Source organism: Rhinatrema bivittatum, chromosome 3 (genome assembly GCF_901001135.1).
Source record: "Rhinatrema bivittatum chromosome 3, aRhiBiv1.1, whole genome shotgun sequence".
In the NCBI taxonomy this organism is placed as follows: Eukaryota; Metazoa; Chordata; class Amphibia; order Gymnophiona; family Rhinatrematidae; genus Rhinatrema; species Rhinatrema bivittatum.
Genome location: NC_042617.1, coordinates 245,969,263 through 245,991,084, shown reverse-complemented (window position 1 = coordinate 245,991,084; position 21,822 = coordinate 245,969,263). Strand labels below are relative to the sequence as shown.

The following is a 21,822-nucleotide window of genomic DNA, read 5'->3' as shown; positions in this document are numbered from 1 at the left end:
AAAAGTATATATAGCATTTATTACTAAAGACTGCAAGCTATAGAAGCAACACGTGAAATCCAGATCACAACGCTATCTTGTTCTTTCTCGCAAACATGTTCTGTGTATTTGTTACTTAAAAAAAAAAATATATATACCAATTTGGGATTTGAATAGGTTTTTTCTGGAAAACTAATACTGAAATTACTTTACAGTATTGGTCTCTCTAAAAATATACTGTTGTTTCTTAAACTGTGAATCCTTCACAGATTAGAAACCTCTTCTTTCTCATTACCAGAACTTTTAGAAAGTGTCCTGTCTGAAAAAAACAACAACCCAGAAAGAAAGAAAAACCTCAAATCCTTCTCCAGCCTGGTTTAGATTCCCTGCAGTTTGCTTCTTATAATAACGTACGTGTTAACATGATTTATGGAATTTGCGGGTAGCACGGGCAAGGTAGAATACTTTGAAATAAGAGTTAGTCATATCAAAAAATAAGTTGAAGTATTTTTATAATTATACAAACCTGAGAGCGGAAAATATTCCGACTTGAGGCTGGAAATACAACGCCCTTTTTGTGTTCAGAAGTTTGCCAGCTTTTTCAGACAGGAGGAATGTTGAGTGTCAAGGGGTCATGATCAATCTGGTGTGAGTTGATGAAGCAGGAAGGTGGGGAGGAATGCTAGGAATGCCCCCTGTTTGTGTAGGACTCCATTCAGCTGATTGGCGAGTCCCAGCAGCCAACAGGGTATAAAAAGAGCCACGTCTCCCTGCTACACTCATACAACAACTCTTCCAGCTCCTGACCGAGAAAGGGAAAGAAAGAGGCAAAAAGGAAAAGGAAAAAAGAAATTCATTAGCAATCCCTGCGAGAAAGGAAGCTGCATTCCACAACGAGATCAACTTGATCCTAGGACACCTTCGACTGAAAGAGTGAAGGAGAAACGTTTTTCTTTCTTTTAGTATAAACCTGAGCTACAGCAGTGCTGAATAAATATGTCTGCAGGAATGGGAACCTTCACACTTACATCTCTGCTTCTAGGCGCCCTGTGCTGCTGGGTAAGTTGAATTGTTGCTGTCCGCTCACTGTAGAACAAGTGTCAGTCACTTTTAAGGCAACTAAATGTCACATGTTATTCTTATTCTCACAGTTTTGGGGTGAATTTACCCTACAGATAGAAGTTATAGTGAGTTGAATAACGATAGTTTAAACACTGTGACATCGTAATTTCCTGTCTTTACAGCACTCTTAGCACTTCATTTCTGTTTAAAGGGGCAAAGTCATTTTGCAAATGAATAAAAACTTTCAAATGTGATGTTACTGAGTCAGGGATGGTGAGCAGGACCTTAGATCTTGAAGTGCAACTTAAGAACTGCCTATTCTCAGTGCCTGTGGGGTATTTTTTTTTTTTTTTTGCATAAAAGTTTCCTGGTAGAGGGGAAAACTTTCAGGGAATTAGAAGAGGTGGTTGAAAAGGATTTCTTTAGGATGCCTCAACATGCTTTATGCCCAAAAAGAAAACAATTGTCAAGCTGAATGTACCAAAACATGATCTCTATTAACTGAGTGCCCCTCTCTCTCTCTCTCTCTCTCCCTGTGGCATACAGGTATCTAGTGCCCAAGAGTGCAGTGGTGAGTGCCAGTGCCCGCAGAAGCCACCAGAGTGCGAGGCTGGAGTCAGCCTGGTACTGGATGGATGCGGCTGTTGCAAGGTGTGTGCCAAGCAACTGGGTGAGCTCTGTGCTGAGAAGGACGTCTGTGATCCCCACAAAGGGCTTTTCTGTGATTTTGGCTCCCGAATGAACAGGAAAATTGGAGTCTGCTCTGGTAAGCCTGAACTGAGAAAAGACTACTACTATTTATAATTTGTAAAGTGCTACCAGACATATGCAGCACTATACAGATATACATAGATAGAATATGGTGCCTGCTCCTTGGAGCTTACCTTTGAGCTCTTCACTCACTTGCTTGGGTGAAGATAAATTAATCTCATTCCAAGGAAAAAGGCAAGGATAGATTGAAATGTTATAGCTTTCCCAGAGTAACTTAACATAGCTGTGGCTACCATGCACCCTACTTTGCTGCATTGTACTATTATAATTAAGCCTACAGCTATATATAGAAAGAAATTAGTTTGGTTTCTTGCATCTGGTTGTATTTTGGAACTTGTAACTGGAATTCTGCTGTCCTTTTTCCTTTCAGCAAGAGATGGCGCCCCCTGTGTGTTTGGAGGGATGGTGTACCGGAGCGGCGAGACCTTCCAAAGCAGCTGCAAATATCAGTGTACTTGTATTGATGGAGGTGTGGGATGTGTCCCTCTCTGTAGCATGGATGTCCGCCTGCCCAGCCCCGACTGTCCTTTCCCACGAAGAGTTAAACTGCCAGGCAAATGCTGCGAGGAATGGGTCTGTGATCAACCCAAACAGCAAACCATGGTTGGACCTGCCTTGGCTGGTAAGTCAAAATCATGAGTTACTGTTCACTGTGTCTTATAGTAAAATACATTTTAAGTATTAGCGTATCAAAATGATTTAACCTTTAAAAACATAATTGATTTTCCATGGGGTATGGACTAAAGATTTTATTTTTATTTGTTTAAAATCTCTTATATTACACATAAATGCAACAAATTGTAATGGGTTAAGAAACTATTTATCTATGGGTAACTGATCCCATGTGTACAGTTATTACAGTTATTTCATTTTATAGTTATATATGTATCAATTTATCAATATGAATAATTGCAGATAGCATTATTCCACTTTATATATAAGCTCACAGCTTTTGACTTTCTAACTTAGTAGTATTCTATATTAGAATTTTGGATTTTCTACAAAGTGTAACTCAGACAGATAGGAATAGTATCTTCCATGATAAACTAATTTTATGTTGTCTTGCTCCACAGCCTACAGACTGGAAGACACTTATGGGCCTGATCCCTCTCTAATGCGTGCCAACTGCCTGGTCCAGACTACTGAATGGAGTGCTTGCTCCAAGACCTGTGGAATGGGCATCTCTACCAGAGTCACCAATGACAATGCACAGTGCAGGCTGGAAAAGCAGAGCAGGCTTTGCATGGTCAGACCTTGTGAAGCTGACTTGGAGGAAACGATTAAAGTAAATATATTACTTCATTACTTTTGTAATTTACTACCTGAAAATTGTAATAGCGTAAAATTATAAGTAATCTTCCAAATGGATCTATAATTGAGGAGGTACATATTCAAAAGCCATTTAGATGGATAACATAATAATTATCCGTCTAAATGGCATACCCGGCTATATTTAGTCCTTATTTAGCTGGATAACATGGGAGCATTCCATGGGTGGGCATTAAGGGGAGGACCAAAGTTAGCTAGTTAATTTAACAGGCTAACTTTGATATTTGTAGTTAGCTGGCTAACCTAACCGGCTAAGTCTGTTCGGGCCATAGGACCATAGGGTCATAAGGCTGTCCTGAAGTTAGCCGGTTAGACATAACTGGCTAACTTTAAGATAGCCAGGTATGTTTATATTTGACTAACTAGCCAAGCTGCGCAGCGGCTGAAAATGGATCCCTATGGTTCTATATCGCAGTGCACATATCTTAGTAAATGAACCCAGTGAAAATCCTAGTGGCATATAGATTTAATTGCGATATATATATATATATATATATATATAAAAAACAAAAAACATTTTTCAAAAGACTCTGCTCGCATGCCCTAATTGTTCTTCCTTATTTTATTTCACAACAGAAAGGCAAAAAGTGCATCAGAACCCCCAAAATCTCCAAGCCTGTCAAGTTTGAACTGTCTGGCTGTGCCAGCGTGAAGACGTACAGGGCCAGGTTCTGTGGCGTGTGCACCGATGGCCGTTGCTGTACCCCTCACAGAACAGCCACCCTCCCCGTGGAGTTTAAGTGCCCCGATGGGGAGGTCATGAAGAAGAAGATGATGTTCATCAAGACCTGCGCATGCCACTACAACTGCCCTGGAGACAATGACATCTTCGAGTCAATGTACTACAAGAAGATGTACGGCGACATGGCATAAAGTGACCTGGACAGACTTTTAACTCGAACTGATTTGCATCTCATTTGTGTAAGCATGATTCAGTAATAGCACAAGAAAGTATTTAAGTTTGTTTAAAAAAAAATAAAAAAAAAATTAAAGGTCTCACCCCGGCCTGTGACACCAGACAAGTTGTCTGTTGACCCCAGCCAATAGTTTGAAGACGAGTGTAAGACAGACGGTGGGACCACATCGCAGGTCGTTGACTTAGTTGCGCCAGCGTGACATGTCAGGTTACCAGGGAGCAACAAGTCCCTAAAGGGTGGTAGAGCCCTTTACCCATCAAGTGATGCAACTATAAAGGAAACCCTTAGCATATCTGATGACCTTAGCTGAAACCCTAACCCCTGGCCACAAATGGTGCTAAGTAAAAAGTGTCCTGTTGGCCACGACAGCACTGTTTCAGCTTTGACACTGATTTAAAATGAGTTGAGTAAAGTCAGACTCATGGCTATTGATAGACTGGATGGCTTCAGGCATCTGATATGCCTGTAACAAGCTAGCTTTTTTGATATTGTAAATAATATGTATATATATATTTTGTACAGTTATTTTAAATTAATTTAAAGTTGTTGTTTTTTTCCAGTGGCTCTCTGTTTTGATTGTTTCAGTGCTTTGATATCTTGATGCTAGCTGTTTTTCAAACATGATATGTAGTCAAGCTTGTCTGACAGTGCATTCAGAGCAGGAATCGAATATTCAAATGAAATTTTTGCTCAGTCAGAGGAGAGCAGAGAATCAACCCTGTGAGGTATTGTTTAATAAAGCTGAAGCACTATATATGGACCATGGGCCATGAAGGCAGCATTGATTGTATGGCAGTATCTGATTACTTCAGCTTTAATGAACAGCTAACCTACAGTACAGTAAGTGGATACCTGTATAGCTGACAAAGGTTTACAGCTAGGAGCATTTATTTCTCCTTTTGACCAGGACTGTTTATTTTTAACAGTTTGTTGAGAAGTGTGACCAAAAGTTACATGTTTGCACTTTTCTAGATGAAAATTAAAGTGTTATATTTTTTATATAAAAGATCTAAGTGTTCATTTTCATTCTGGTTTGTTTTTTTTTTTGTTTTCACAAGAAGAAGCAAAACAATGGGTTAAATACATTGCTCAGTTTTCCTAGAGACATGGGGAAAAAACAAAAACGGGGGTTGGATTTTGCACAGGTTTGAAACCTGTGAGCAGTAGTTGCACCATTTGTCAAGGTTTCAACCCTGGTTACTGTCTGTTTTGTACAACTTTCATAGATAATTCATAATTCAATCGTCTTAAAAAAAATTAAAGTGGACAGTATATGTCACATTTACTTACCTTACATTTGGATCAAAAAGTGCTGGGCATTCGGGCTTTCAAGAATAATGTAAGTATCAATAGATAATCAGGTTTATAAGTGGATGCAATTGTCCAGGGAGTGGAGGGGAGGAAGGGGGCTGGGAGAGAAGCACATTAAGGAAAAAAGTATCTGGGACGCTGTCGTGGGTTGAGTCTAAAACCACACAAAAAATATAGCAAGAATCTTACATTGTTCCTCCTGATCCAACCATGATCCTCATCTCCTCCCTATATTAACTTCAAAGCTTGTTTAATTTTCTTTGGGGTTTTAGACTGTCTGATAAACACAGAATGGGAAATGATCTTTAGTGCATTTGTTCCAGCATTCGTTCCCTTCACAGCGCACTGCCTGCAGCCATATACTGAGGTTGCTATATGTCCAAAATGACAAACCAGAGAGCCAGAATTCAGTGATGTCACAAGTTTGGCTCAGCACAATAACAAACACGTCATCTGAGACTCTATGCCAGTAGCAATGAAGTTTGGCATTAAGGATCTGAACAGCAAATAGCATCTTCCAAACAACAAATTAAGATAAGAAAACAAATTAAACATACAGAAAGTACATCGAGAATACAGTGGCAAAATATATCACCAACGGGGGAACATGTACTAAAGGTTTTCTCCAATGTTTTGTCTTGGGGAAAAATGCTTAGTATATAATACCCAGGGATCTTTGTTTTCAGCTTTTATTTTTCCTGGGAATTTCAATGTTATAACAAAAACAACTGGTGAAAAAATGACTTTTCCTCTGATTTTTCTCCTATATATTATAACAAAGTCATTTTTTCTGTTGATTTTTTTTATATAGCATTGAAATTCACAGGAAAAATAAAATTAAAACTGAAAACGAAGATGCATATTAATATCCTAAGACATATAAAGTACATGACAAAACAACAACTCAATTTTGCAAGACAGTTTTCCCAATTAAGTAGGTGACTTGAACTCTTTAGGTATAGGTACGCACAGACTGCAATGGGTAGAATGTACCAAAGGAAAAGGATGAATAAAGGTTTGCTGCAGTTTTACACTGGGAAAAAAATACCCGTATTTTTCACTGAAAATTGGAGCAAAACATTGAAAAATTCCTAGTAAAGTCTGGTCTAATGTTAAATTGATATCAGAAGGTTCGCCCCAGTCCAGGAATTCCCTTGGTAAGCAGGATCCTTGTTTAGGGCACTTACAAAAACATGTAAAACAGTAAAACAACTATATGTATATCTATCTATATATATATAAGTACCTTTTTCACCAGGTAAAAGGGATCATGCCATCACTGCAGAATGCTAGGTTTCTTTTTTTAACCTGGAAAATCATTTTTAAATTATTTCTTTAAAATACAGTACTTAAAATATTTCTTCTTGGTATGAACATAGAGATGAGTCTAATTGTTTAAGAGGGTGCCTACTGCAGCAAGTCTTAAGTGGTGGCACTCTTACTTCATGTTATTCCTGGCATCTGAAGTTAGTACAGAGCAAAATAGAAATGTAATCCAGCCTGTCATTTTCGATTCTTGCTTCCTTTCCTACCAGATAGTCAGATATGTTCCTTCACACTCACTTCTCTGAACAGAGGCCCTCATTCTAAGCAAACAAGGAAGTTGAACTTCTGAAACCTAGGCTTTTAAATGGTCAGATGGTTCCTTTCCTTCTGTGTCAAAAACTGTTTTGAGAACATAACCCTTCATAAACATTTCTGAAGCCATGGCTACCAGTCTCTCTCCTTGTTCTTAAGAACATAAGAACATGCCATACTGGGTCAGATCAAGGGTCCATCAAGCCCAGCATCCTGTTTCCAACAGTGGCCAATCCAGGCCATAAGAACCTGGCAACAGGATTCATCATTTAATCAGCGCAGAAATCATTTCACTGCATAACAGCTGACTTTGCATGCGCTTTCGAAACTGACTCTTCAATTGGGCTGGTGGAAATCCCTAAGACAGTCACCTTCATCGGGCAGGTGGAGCCTGATGTATCGGGGGTCATCTCCTTCTCAATGCCCATTGGAAAAACCCCTTGTTGTAGCAGGCTGACAGCCTCCATGTTAGGGATTCGTTGGTACTAGGGAGTCACATTTATGGATGAAATGATAAACTGGCACCTGCGTTTGCATTGGTACAGTCTGTACTGTGGTGCTTCAGCAGCAGCCCAAAGCTTAGGGGTAGATTTTCAAAAACGGCGCGTTCGTGTACTTTTGTTGGCGCTCCAGGCGCAAACAAAAGTACGTGAGATTTTAGTAGATACGTGCGTAGCCGCGCGTATCCGCTAAAATCCTGGATCGGCGCGCGCAAGGCTGCCTATTCCGTGTAGCCGGCACGCGCCGAGCCGCGCAGCCTGCCGCCGTTCCCTCCAAGGCCGCTCCGAAATCGGAGAGGCCTCGGAGGGAATTCGCTAATGCCCTCCCCTCACCTTCCCCTCCCTTCCTCTACCTAACCCACCCCCCCGGCCCTGTCTAACCCCCCCCCCCTACCTTTGTTGGGGGATTTACGCCTCCCAGAGAGAAGTAAATCCCCGCGCGCCTAGACGCAACCCGGGGGCGGTTCCGGAGGGCGCGGCCATGCCCCCGGACAGCCCCGGGCCGAAACCACGCCCCTGGGCCCGCCCCCGAAATGCCGTGTCCCGCCCCGAAAACGGCGCGCCGCTCAGCCCCGCCCCCGACACGCCCCCCTCGGAAAACCCCGGGACTTACGCGAGTCCCGGGGCTCTGCGCGCACCGGTAGGCCTATTGAACATAGGCGCACCGGCGTGCAGGGCTCTTAAAATCTGCCCCACTATGAATCGACCCCTTTGTAAATAGTTGGAGTAATCTCTCCTGCTTCAGCATTTCATACAATAGGGCGTCTACGGCGCACTTACAATTACAGGACGGGTTGCACTCAGTGTTCTCATGAGCTCCAGATGTGAATAAGAATGAATTACAGTCCTTTCAAAGAAATGAGACAGAAAGTATTATCCAGATGGAACTTCAGCAGATTTGGTATAACTTACAAAGACAAAAATACCTCAGTTGAGGAAACTTTTTAAAAAATGAGCCACTGTTAATGATCTGAAACCACAGGGAAAAGAATCAGCTAGTTGAACAAAATCCAGTTCTTTTTACGTGCAAGGACCGGGATTTAATAATGTTGTTGGCTTCTGGACGCACTACTAGAAATAATAACTCTAGTTAGATCACTTGCATTCCTCCTCGTGGTGTAACCCTGCACCACATTCAGTACTTTACTTTTAAGTAGCTAAACTTCAACGCAAAGCCAAGGATCTTTTTATGTCGTATAACACACTTGAGACTTTCTCACTTATACGTTATAATTTTTATGCTCAATAAGACCTGTCAACTTAATTGTTTAAGTCTTTTTTTTTTTTTTTTTTTTCTCCTTTATCTTTTGGTCATCAATGTTACAACGTTATTGTTAAATTTTGAACTTATGTACACTGTTCCAAGTTTCATAACCTTGTTCTATGTAATGCCTTTTGGCAATTTTCATGTTCTGTTTCAATGTAAACCGATGTGATCTTTATTTCATATAGGAACACCGGTATATAAAAATCTAAAAAATAAATAAATAAATAAATAAATAAATTTGCCTTCATTGTAATCGTTTTGAATTGCTGCAGCCTCTGTTGTCAATTTTCAGAGTCTACTCCTTGAGCCGGGGCCTTGCTCTTTCATACTCAGCATGAAGCAACTGAACTCATCCGCTACAACGCACAGCACTGCTTGATGTGGGCAAGTGTATGGGCACTTTATAGCACAGGGACGTTATACAACTTTCCAAAGAAAGGCAACACGGGTTAGTTTATCATTGAAAACGTATGCTCGTTAAAAGGAGCCTCATAATTTGCATCTGTTTTTTTTGCGCGGGCGGCCAAGGAGGGGTGGGAGTAGCATGTGTAGAAGTGACAATATTACATACATGTGCTTTTCCCCTCCCCCTACCCAAATATGTCCACCCACCAGGAATACCTTCTCGCAGCCCTGCTAAAAGTCTGTGTGCTCACTGTGCTATGACAGAAAGCCCTGCAGGCTGGAAGCACTGAAATAAATAGACGTTCCCCCAGAAACACCGGCACGCATGTAACAGGGTGGTCAGCCTGGCAGGCCAGAAATTTGCGAAATGACCATGCTAGCATCGCTGGTTATTTAGACTATCACAGAGCTAAGTGGTTAGCCATGAGAAGGGAGGGGTGCAGGAGTGAACGGTGAGGGAATCTACCTGTGCTCATCTACCCAAGCAGTCAGAATTTTGAGGAAGAAGACAGAAATACTGTCCTGGACAAGGAGAGAGACCTCGCATGAGGTCACACTTATGTGGTTGGCAGCTGTGATGTATCCTTAGAGGGTGGACAGATGAAATGGGCAGACTGGATGGGCCGGTGGCTCTTTTTCTTCTGTCAGCCAGACTGAAGGAAGGTCATTTTCAGATTGGCCAGTTTACTGAGGTAAATCACTATTTTCCAAGCTAAGGACCTAATTGAAAAAGCAAAACTGGGTTTTACTTGAGTAAATGCACTTTACACATGTAAGTGGGCTTTTGAAAATTCCTATGATAGTATGTCACATTTACGCAGGTAAACACTTTGAAAATTCACTTTTATTTGGATTTGAAAATTCTCTTCCCTTACGCTTCAGCAGTCTGAGAAATAACGGGACAATTTTCAAACTGCTTGTTGAACTTTACACCAAATTTCAGAGAGAAAATCTCTGGGCATACTTTCCCTTGAAACTTGCCCTCTGGTTACTTTAGAAACTGTTCAAGTGCAGGGAGGATTTTCATGGAAAATAACTCGCACAGATTTGAAAACTCCACCTATGCGCATTCATTTATTGATCATGCCCGATAACACATTTCCTGCAGGGTCTCCTCCCAAATGCAGCTAAAAGCATGCACACTGTGGTACACAACACACACTTTTGGATACTTTAGGGTGGATTGAGGGAGGGCAATATTCAGACTTCCAACTTAAGGGGCAGATTTTCAAAGGGGTACTCGCATAAGATACGCGCGTAACCCCTGAATAGCTGCCCCTTCCACCACCTGCATAGGCTCAGCGGCGCGCGCAAGCCCCGGGACACGCGTAAGTCCCAGGGCTTTCCTGGGGGGCGTGTCGGGGGTGTGTCGGGGGCATGTCGCGGCAGGAGCATCATTGGGGGGGTTCCGAGGGCGGGGTCGCGAGCGTGGTTCCAGCCCGGGGCGCTCCGGGGGCATGGACACGGCCTCCAGACCAGCCCCTGGACCGGAACATGGCGTGCCGGCGCGCGCAAGTTACGCCTGCCTTGGGCAGGCGTAACTTTTGAAATAAAGGTAGGGGGGAATTAGTTAGGGCCAGGGGCGGGTTAGTTAGGGGAAGGGAAGGTGGGGGATGCCGCAAAGAAAGTTCCCTCCGAAGCCGCTCCGATTTTGGAGCGGCCTCGGAGGGAATGGAGGCAGGCTGCGCGGCTCGGCACATGCTGGCTGCCAATTTTGCGCAGCCTTGCTCGCGTCGACCCTGGATTTTAAAAGATCCGCATGGCTATGCGCGTATCTTTTAAAATCCGGTGTACTTTTGTTTGCGCCAGTTACTCAAACAAAAGTACGCATGCACGTACTTTTTTAAAATCTGCCCCTAAGTGAATAAATAGCTATTTACCTACCTACATTGATTTGAAAATTGTCCTCTAAGAGGTAGATTTTAAAAGCACTGCTGGCGCAAAAACGGCCACATATATGAGTATTCGGGCCGTGCGTGAGCAACGTGAATTTTAAGAATCCACAAAAGTACGCGGGTACATACCGATGCACGTGTCAAGAATAAAGGGGTGGGAAAGGGGCGGGGCATGGCTATTCCGGGGCAGGGCTAAGACTTACCTGCATAACTACGAATTTTAGAAAAGCTGACCATGGCGCGCATCCGTGTGTTATCCGCGTAACTTTGCTGCAGGTCCTGACAAGGAGAAAGTCTAGAGAACTGGAGTTTTAGGGCTTTCAGGACAGCATGAAAGTTCGGGGTCAAGTGCGGGGCTTACAGGATGAAGAACCAGAGGGGTCTTGAAGGCCTCAATATCAACTGGACAAATTGGTGGACTAATTGGAAAAACTGTTTTTTCCCTCGTGCGAGCGTGTATGCATTTGTATATATAGATGTGTGTGTGTGTGTGTGTGTGTGTGTGTGTGTGTGTGTCTTTCCTTTCCACAGCTTTTTCCCCATTTTGTATTTATGGGGGGTGGGGGGAGAAGAGCACATTGTAAAATAGATCTGTAGTCTAATCATTTGGATTAAAAATACAAAAAAAAAAAAGAAATGTGTTTCTGTTGTAACTAAAGTAAAAAAAAAAAAATCATTCCTTTAAATGGCTGTGAATCGTTTTTGACCATGTTCAGAAAAAAGTAAAAAAAAAAAAAATCATTCCTTTAAATGGCTGTGAATCGTTTTTGACCATGTTCAGGAAAAATAAACTAAGAAGTCAAATGTGCATTGTATACATAGGACAGGGGTGGCCAATTCTGATACTAAAGAAGCACACACAGGCTTGTTTCTCTGAATATCCAAAATGAATATGCAGGAGATACATTTGCATATAATGGGGGTAGTGTGTGCAAACCTATGCCATGCATATTCATTGTGCATATCCTGAAAACCAAGCCTATTTATGTGGCACTTGACTGTAGTTGGCCACCCCTGATATAGAACTTCAATGTGAAATGTTACATCCTGAAGGAAAATCAAAGTCAGATGCTATAAATCACTTTAGATGATATAAATTGAGCATTTTTTATGACACCTTATTTCTGTATACTTGATTTTGGTGAACATGGCGAAAATGTGTCAGAATTAAGGCTCACTGAGTTTCAGCAGTAAGATGCTATATTGTATCAAACTTATGATCCTTAAGGAATAGACCCCCGAAGAGACTGTTGATCTGCATTAAGAACAGAAACCAGAAATTAGTTCCTGGAGCTAATGCAAATATAGTTACAAATAAGTATAGTTAGATATAAGCATTCTGAACTGCTAGCACCACATATGTCCATTGCAGGGACTGTTACGTCCATTAATTATTATGGCCCACAGTGGCATCTAGTGGCCCCAGTCAGAAAGAAGCAACTCAGAAGAGCAAAAGGATTTAAAAAATGACATTAGATTTTATTTTGTTTTAATTCTTTATTTATCACTTTTCTAATGCATGCAATATTTTAAAGTATATTAGGAAATGTTATATTACATTAGATATAGAAACTTATTACAAAGAATTACATACCAAAGAATGATTCTAATGTATTTACCAAATCTCAATACAGTAGACTCCGAGAGACTTTATACTGAAGAGTTAAAGAAAATAATAACCCTGAGGAATAGGCTTAACCTGATAATAGTACTGTTTATTTTTTCTTACTACCTTAGATCCCTATGGTGAAACTTAGGGTAAAAAGGAGTCCAAATAAGTTCTCAGCTGCTTGGGAGAAAAAAATATATAGGTATGATGCACTTGCACGGGTATTTTAATAAAAAGGTGGCCTCTAAAGATACTGCCTCCTGTCTCATAGTCAAGAAACCCTTGCATCTCTCCTGTGTAACCTTCGATATATCTGGGAACATACGAACCTTACTGCAATGAAATAAGGAATTTAAGTGTTTGAAGTAACATGCCATTAATCTGCTAACATCCTGTTCCATAATTAAAGATACTAACAATGTACAACAATCAATAATCTCTACAGCAGAAGATACCAAAAATGTGGTTAAATTTTCAAGATTAATAGGAGGCACTGTTGACTCACACGATTTTGAGCATTTGGAGGAAGAAAGTATGCCTTATTTATCATAGGAAATTGTGTCTTAGGGCCTCATTTTCCAATATCGCAGCAGTAATGCATGAGGGGGCGTGTCCTATGCAAATAAGAAATTTTTTGTGCACTGGGGAAACATCGCCGCACGCGATGTTTTCACCATTTGTGGAACTGGAGTCGCAAATCGTGAAAACATCGTGCACAGTGATGATTCATTGGTTGTTTTATCGTGGTGCACGATGTTTTCACAAAACTGTCCAGCCAGGAGTATTGCAGTCCACGATATACCCAGCAGCCCATTTCAGTATGAGAGAGAAAGAGTGCAAGCGAGCGAGCGAGCCTTCCTATAATGCCCATGCCCTAGACAAGTATTTGTATCCCTATGGGAGGGCCACCTAGTAACTCGAGGTGGGGATTAGGTATGAGCGTCAGGGGTTGGGGGCCACTTTCGCATTCCACATGAGATGTACGGAAAGAACAGTGGTATCTAGTGAAGATTTGCTGGCCGTCGGAGTGAGGAAACTCACTCCAAGAAGAGATTTGGGCTACATTCTCTCCACCTAGCTCATCAAGCTAGGTGGAGAGAACGTTGCCCAAATCTCCTCTTGGAGTGAGTTTCCTCACTCCGACGGCCAGCAAATCTTCACTAGATACCACTGTTCTTTCCGTACGTCTCATGTGGAATGCGAAAGTGGCCCCCAACCCCTGACGCTCATACCTAATCCCCACCTCGAGTTACTAGGTGGCCCTCCCATAGGGATACAAATACTTGTCTAGGGCATGGGCATTATAGGAAGGCTCACTCTCTCGCTCTCTCATACTGAAACAGGCTGCTGGGAATATTGTGGACCATGATATTCCTGGCTGGACAGTTTCATGAAAACATCATGCACCACAATAAACAACCAATGAATCATCACAGTGCACAATGTTTTCGCAATTTGCAACTCCAGTTCCACAAATGGCAAAAACATCGCATGCGGCAATGTTTCCCCACTGCACAAAAAATTTCTTATTTGCATAGGACACACCCCCTCATGCATTACTGCTGCGATATTGGAAAATGAGGCCCTTAGTCAGTTGGAGTGTTTCGGCAACATATTTTTTTAAATGTAGTTATCGGCAGTTCTTCCATTATTCTAGGTAAATTTATTAATCTTAGATTAAGATGTTGATTCCAATTTTCTTTCAGTTCCAATCGCCGAGACAGGGCCGCTCTATCTTTTATGGTTGCCATATTGAAATTCATTATCTGTAATATGTCTGATTCTGCTTTTCCAACGGTGGTCTGAACTTGTAATAAAGAATGTTCTTGAGCTTGTATTTTTGATTCATTTGAGAAGAAAATATATCCAGCTTAGTATTACATAGCCTTACACCGGTTGTTAGGCCTGCCGTTAATTCCCACAGGTTCTCAAGTGTAACGACTGCCGGTCTTACCAGGGTTTCAGGTCAATCACCCGATGTTGAGGGGGTCGCCTCAGAGGACGCTGGACCCATTGAATCAGCACCGGTTGAAACCTCTGCCCCCGCTGAATCTCCTCTCCTTCCTGGTAATGCTGAGCTCTGTGGCGATTCTCCCTGCAGTCCCACGCCTCGGACCTCATCAGTCTGTGACTCTTGCAAGGCGTCCGGAGTTAACGTTCCTCTGGCAGCCGGTGGTCGAATGTTGGGGGGGCTGAGGGAAACCTCAGTCCCAGGCAAAATTGCCTGTCCTCCAGGTAGTTTCGCAGTGGGATTCACCAACCTGAGATTTACAGCACCCTGGTCTAGGGTTTGCTCTGAAAGCTGGGTAGGTATAGAGGAGAACACCCTCACCTTCCCCTTTCGTTTCGGCGGCATCACAATTATAGGAACAAATTTCTTGAACGAGGAAAAGAGCAGCTCTAGTCCATAGACCCAGTCAGGACGCCATCTTGCCCCCTGATGATCATTTATTTTGTTTTATAGTCAGCTCACATCTTTTCATTGGTAGTTCAAGCTGAGTCATACTCAGGTATAGGAGTTTTACAATCTAAGGACCTAATTTACTAAGGCTTTTCTCATATTTTGCGTCTCTGGGAAAAAAAAAATGCTTAGTAAATGAGGCCCTAAGTCTAAGGTTGCCAATTGGTTCCAGATTTTCAGGACAGGTTGATTCAGACCTGGTGTTACCCAATTGCATGCTAAGACTTATTCTGATTTCTCTATTGCATTCCCTAAGAAAAGCAAGACTATAAGTCCCATGTATGCAGGGGAGAAAAACCAACGACTGGGTCAACCTGTCCTGAAAATCTGTAGCCAGTTGGCTACCTAGAAGTGACTTGCCCTCTGGGAAGACTGAGTGGAGTGGAGAAGCAGCCCTAGTGGTTAGAGCCGTGGGCTATGAACCAGCAGCCCAGCGTTCTCGTCCCACTGTTGCTCCTTGGGTGAGTCACTTTACCCTCCATTACCTCAGGTTATGCTGATATATTTGTGCAGACGATGTGCAGGTTTTTTGCCCATTGTACCAAGATTCCTGGAGTCCATGAATGAAACAAAAATTAACTCATTTGTTGCATATTGCCATTCATTTCAAACAAATGCACATCCCTATTACTGTTTTGGTGCCCTATTTTGAATTGTACATCACATTGTACAGTGATTATCTTGTATTGTTCACCAGCCTTGGACAACCTGTCAGGCTGGGAAGGCAGGCAAGACTAGACATTTATTAAATAAATAAATAAATAAATAAACAAATAAATAGATAAAGGTCACAAGGAATGTCAATGGGATTCAAATCTTGTCTTCTATGGTTTTCTAGCTGCTGCACTAACCAGTATGCTACTTCTCCACTCCACTAAATGATTACGTTTGTAATGTATATGGTGCCCATTCAGATGCCATTTCTTGAATAACTGTCTAGCATCATTGTCATCATTAGCAGCATAAATTAGGCAGCAAAAACATGCCCAAGTTACATCAGTTTTTAAAGCAAACTTCTGCATGTAAGTTTGCTTTGAAAGTTATTCCTCCAAAGTTATCCATACACACGATTGTTTCCATGGAACGTTTACTTGAAATGTTCTGTACATACTTTTGAAAATGCAAAAGTATGTGCACAAGTGCATACACCTCCCCAACCCCACCCCTGGGAACATCTCTCCTCAATCCAGGTAAACCTATGTGCATACAAGACATATGCACGCAAGTTTATGTGCTTATCAGGCAAGCAATTTTATAACAAGCAGGTAAAGCACCATCTTAGTGATGGAACTGCTTTTGAAAATTTCCCTGAAGAAGTAGAGAAAGCTGTTTCTTTTATACTCCTGTCTATGGACAAACCTTTAGGGTACTAACAGTAACACTTGGCCTTGTTACAGCAGTTCTGAAGATTCACATTAAGTATTATCCCATATATGTGAATCAACCCTATTCTCCCCCTCCTTGCCACAGATAGATCTAACACACCGATCTTCATGGTAGAATCTGCAGGTACATTTCCTAAATTTCTCAGCAGGATATCATAAAGATGAAAACTTTAAGATATATTTTTTTCTATCTGATTTCTGCAATGGGACTCGGTTGTTCAGTGCAACCATTTGTGTCTAAAAGTTATTGTCCAGTTAGGTAGATGCTTCCAGCTGACAATAAAATGTACCTTTCTTTACTCTGCCCTGGTAGTTATTATTTTATCAATTCTTTGCAATGAGCAGACAAAGCATGGACATTATTAACAATTCTGAAAAAGCTGGAGTAAAAGGCAGGATGTTAAATAATATCTATACCATGTGTGGCATTATTTCTAAAATACACATGATCAGACATAACAATCACCCTATACAATTTGTAGAATAATTACTGTTCAAATATTGTAATATTTTTAAAATTCTTTCTGCAACATCCTCTTAACTTTTTTAGATTCCTGGAAATAGCAAGATTACAAATGTCACACTTTACATCACAAATACTGGATCTGATAGCATGATTCCAAGACATGGTCCATGTAAAGCCCAGAAAGGTGAACTAAAGGAATCTCCATATGGATGCTGTAGTTAGGTGTGCCATTGCAAATCTATATAAATCTATATAAATCTATATAATCTGCACCAGCAATATTGCATGTGATGCAATATTGCTGGTGCAGAATGTGCTGCTACCATTCATCCCCTTAATGTTTCTTGCCCACACCCATCTCATCCTATGGACCAAGTGCCCATCACACAGTGTTCATTCCCAAACCAGTACTGTCTGATCGACCTCCTTCCATCATGGCCATATCATCTATGCAAGAAATTTTACATTGCTCCATGGTTTTGCTTTGATCACCACTTCTCTACATAGCCATAACAAACTATTTTGGTTTGATCGCAGTAGTGCTATGGTGCTCATGCCATTTATTGCCACTACCTCCGAGTTCACTGATGCCTGTGCTTTCATCTGGGTAAGACTTTGAGACACAAACTGCAAAGACGCTCAGGGGCTCTATAGCGGAAAGAGGGCTATAGAAAGAGCCTATCCTGGATTTTCTCTCTACCGCTGCAAAACAGCACCCTCTTCTGCCAATGGTCAAATCCTTAGCTTCAGTAAGAGTAACAGCTGACATTTACTACAGCTGACATTTACTACATGTGAAACAGCTGATATTTATTTACTACAAGTGAGTTGAACCTCTGCAATTTCTATATATTTCCCTTGAGAACCCAATCCAGTATGCAGGCGATACATTCCCTCTCTCTGACTCATGCTGGCAGAGACTGTTCATTTGTCCTGCAGATTTTAACATTCATTGTGTCCCTTTTCCTGTTTTCTTCCTTCATCATGTCCATGCCTGTTGATGAGGCAAGGGCTGCTGACTGACTGCTGGCAAGGTTAGAAGCCAGTGCGTGAATGCCACTGTATCACAACTGCCTGGACTTGCTAGCGAGGGGACGCCTTGGGTTCTTATTCTTAGCCCTTGTTGCTATAGGCTCTAGCTTAAAGATCATAATGGTTCAGTCCATGTACCACGCTCCACCGCCTGAGTGTGCAATAATGGAATGAGCCATAGAAAGAAGAGACGTGCACAGAAGCTTAAAGGGCAATTTCAAAGTAATTTACCCAGATAAACAGCAAGTTAAATGGGTAAAATGGGCCAAATGAAAATTTCCCTCCTTAAAAGCAGCTTTAAAAATGTGCATGTTCCATAGCGCATGTATTTTTAGCCACATGGAAAAAGGCATTCCTGGGGGCATCTTTACTAGGTCGAGGAGGAATACAACATGCCCACATTTGATTTCCTATTGTACATGCAACCCCTGTGATGGTAGAACCCGGTTAATATTTCCATATTTCATGTTTCTATTTAGATGGACATTGTAGCTATGCCATAATATTTATGTTCCAGGGTTTCCTGCACGGAGGAAAAGATTCCTTTCAAGGCCCTGACATTGCTCTTTACTTTTCCCATATATGTCTCTTGCACATAGCACTGATAATCTCAGCATTATAGAATAATGAAGTCACTACTCAATAAAACACATGAAAGGTTTTTGCTGGTTTCGAACATTTCTCTTTTACTGATAAAAGTGCAACAATGAACTGAAGTTTTTACGGCTGTGAGCTTCATTTATAAGATAGTACATGTTCTTTTAGTAAGTTTGTGACTTATTACAGTCTTTCTCAAGTTTTAAATGTTAATTCAATTGAATCAGTTCTTTAAATGTTTAAGTTACTTGATTTCTTCCCTCCCATTGGAATATAGGGCAAGTGTGGTACTTTCCTCCCAATATAGATGAAGTATCAAAATGTACCTTTAAAGTATTTAACTTTTATTTCCTACCTCCTCTTGTAGTATTAAGGTTGATACCTCTTTCTCCTTCTCATCAATAGATAGTCATAGGCCATTGATGTGTTCCAGCTACTCTCCTTCCCTCCCCTTTCTCCTTCCTCCTTCCTTCTTTCACAGGATGGCTGGAAGTCCATCCTCTCCTTGGATTCTGCTGATCTCAGGTTCCACTTTCAGGAAGGGAACCTCTTCCATTGGTTAGGAAGAGTAAAAATTAACCAAGCTTAACTGAGTCCAAAAGCATTTGGCACTCTAAACTCAAATGAGTTAAAGGGGGCATGATAGGGGTGGAAAGAAACTGCCATCTAAAACAAAAGTCTCCATGGAGCTTAATGTAAAGAATAAGAAAAATGAGAGCACAGCACAGGATATGCTGCCTCCTTGAAAACAAAAAGAATCCATGAGGACAAAATGGTGATCTCTCTAAAAAACAAACAAACACTGAGGTCACTACCATTGCTAGCTGCCACAAGGGGGAGCTGTAAACTCAACAAACACGAATCTGTCTACCCCCCCAAACCAAATGGTATAATCATGATCCAGTGTCAGTAGGGGGTCTAACAGAATCCCTACATACACATGCTATTTCCCCCATCTACACAAATAGCTAGTGCAGTTGTTTTTAACAAATATATACTTTGTACTGGCTAAATTTCAACGTGAAACAATCCAGGTTGTTTCATCTTCAAAATCAGAGTAAAGTGCGTGCATTCAAATCCTCGAGGTAGATTGCAGCTACACAGTCTGTTTATAAATTACTCCCTTACTCCTGGGAGAATTCTGCACACAAACATTTAAAATTCTGCAAATTTTACATCTGTCAAAATAACACAATGTACATCACAGTCTTTGAGTAATTAATTTAAAATATAATACAGAACAGTTATTATTCAAAGATAAGGTGTTTTAAATAATTTGGACAGAATTCCCCTAAAGAGTACACTGTAAGATCATCCCTTCCACCTCTCTCCCTAGTCTCCTGATCAGATCCACTCTCTCCCATCTCCCTCCAGACTCAACCCCTTCCACCCTATCTCCACTCCCTGTCCTCCACTCCCACAGTTTGACCTTTCTCTCACACAGGCTCTCTCTGTTTCTCTAAAAAACATTCACACACCCTGACACATGCTCCCTCTCTCTCTCTCTCTCACACACACACACACACACACATACCTTCTCACAAAGGCTCCCTCTCTCTCGCATACACAAATATACATCCTCACACAGGCTCCCTCTCTCTCTTGCACACACACTTTATCTTTCTCTCTCTTGCACACACATTTCCTGCACATAGACTCCCTCTCACACACAAACATGCACCCAAACACACCCAATCCTCCTCTCACACACACCCTCACTCACACATACAGGCTTCCAATCTCTCACTCACATACACAGTCCCTCACAATCTCTTCTCACATACACACACCCTCACTTAGGCTCCCATCCTATCTCTCACTCTGTCACACACACATGCACCCTCACATCCACAGGGCCATACTTCCTCTCTCTCTCTCTCTCTATTACAGGCTTTCTTGACTCTCCTATCTTCATCAGCCATGAGCAAGATGGGCTCCACTGATGACCCACCGAGTCTCCTTGCTCCTCGGCCATGAGCAGAATGGGTTCTGCTTGCAGCCCACCAGCCACCCTGGTCTTCAGTTGTGAGCGGGATGGGATCCACTCACGACCCTCTGGGTCTCCTTCCTCCTTGGCCACAAGCAAGATGGGCTCCACTCGATGCCTGTCGGTTGCCCTGATCTTCAGCCATGGGTGGAATGGGCTTTATTTGTGGCCTGCCAGTTGCCCTGATCTTCAGCCATGAGTGGGATGGACTCTGCTCATGGTCCACCAGGCTTCCTTGCTTCTGGCCATGAGTGTAGTGAGCTCCACTTGTGGCTTGCCAGGCCTTTATTCAAATTCTGAGCAAAAAATGCAAATTCTTTACAGAAGGGGAATTCTGCGCATTCTGCACTGCACAGTTGATAGAATTCCCCCAGGACAAGCCCTCAGAGGGTTGATTCACTCTAGACAGGGAAGGAGTGAGGATCTTTTTCTAAGGGAGACTGGAAAGGGGTGATCTCTCTGAAATAGGAGAGGATCCTAAGACTTGTTTCCAGTGGCAATCTAGAGGCTAATACAGCAGCTTGCAAAAACACTTATTAAAGCAGCAGCAGTGCCAGTTCCCAATCACAGATCTTTTGTGAATGAATTTGAATCTGTAACATTCAATTTGTTATTTCATGTAGTTTCTCCCATATCACAATCTTTTCAGGCTCCTGTCTGCTAATCTATTTTTCTACTAAGAATAGGCCTTGTTCCCTGAATTTTCCTGAGTCCTGATTACAAAATTGAATTCTACTTAAATCAGTCTTGTGCTTATTTAAAAATGTCTTCTTAAATTAGCAGGACGTGGGTTCATTGGAAAAAAATATAACTTGGAAGGAGCATTAAACAGCACCACATGCTATCATAATGCCTTCTTGCTGCTGTTAGACTGGATGTTTCTTCAACCTTTTACAAATATGCTCCCTACTACTGCTGCAGAGTCTCTCTGCTTCAGTGTCAATCAAATACTGGTGCACCCTTAAGTCAGTAGCTTTGGCACGTAACACTGATATCATAAAAAAGGAGAGGGCTATTGAGAGGTACTGCCTACGGTGGCTTAAATAACCGCATCAAAAAATGAAGTGGCAATAAATTGCAATTGCCTACAGTTCTGTTTTTCAAATGCTTGTAACTTCGTGTTTCCTGAGCCTTGACTGCATAGGCCATTACTTCTCTGGGGCAAAAAAAATGCTCTCCAGTCACAGGAGCACATCCCTACCATAAATAATGAATTAACTTCCCAAAGTCTGTTATTTGTCCCATATGTTTGCCTTGGAGCCAAAAAGGTT

The 21,822-nt window shown here is 41.8% G+C and overlaps 1 protein-coding gene across 1 annotated transcript; it reads left to right on the top strand.

Annotated features, from left to right (window-relative positions):
* Window positions 1–759: 759 nt before the first annotated feature.
* On the top strand, window positions 760–5,084 carry CCN2 (cellular communication network factor 2). The gene is made up of 5 exons (XM_029594405.1): window positions 760–1,038; window positions 1,588–1,807; window positions 2,183–2,434; window positions 2,886–3,097; window positions 3,718–5,084. The coding sequence occupies exons 1-5, from the start codon at window positions 976–978 to the stop codon at window positions 4,012–4,014; spliced, it is 1,044 nt and encodes a 347-aa protein (XP_029450265.1). The 5' UTR covers window positions 760–975; the 3' UTR covers window positions 4,015–5,084.
* Window positions 5,085–21,822: the final 16,738 nt, after the last annotated feature.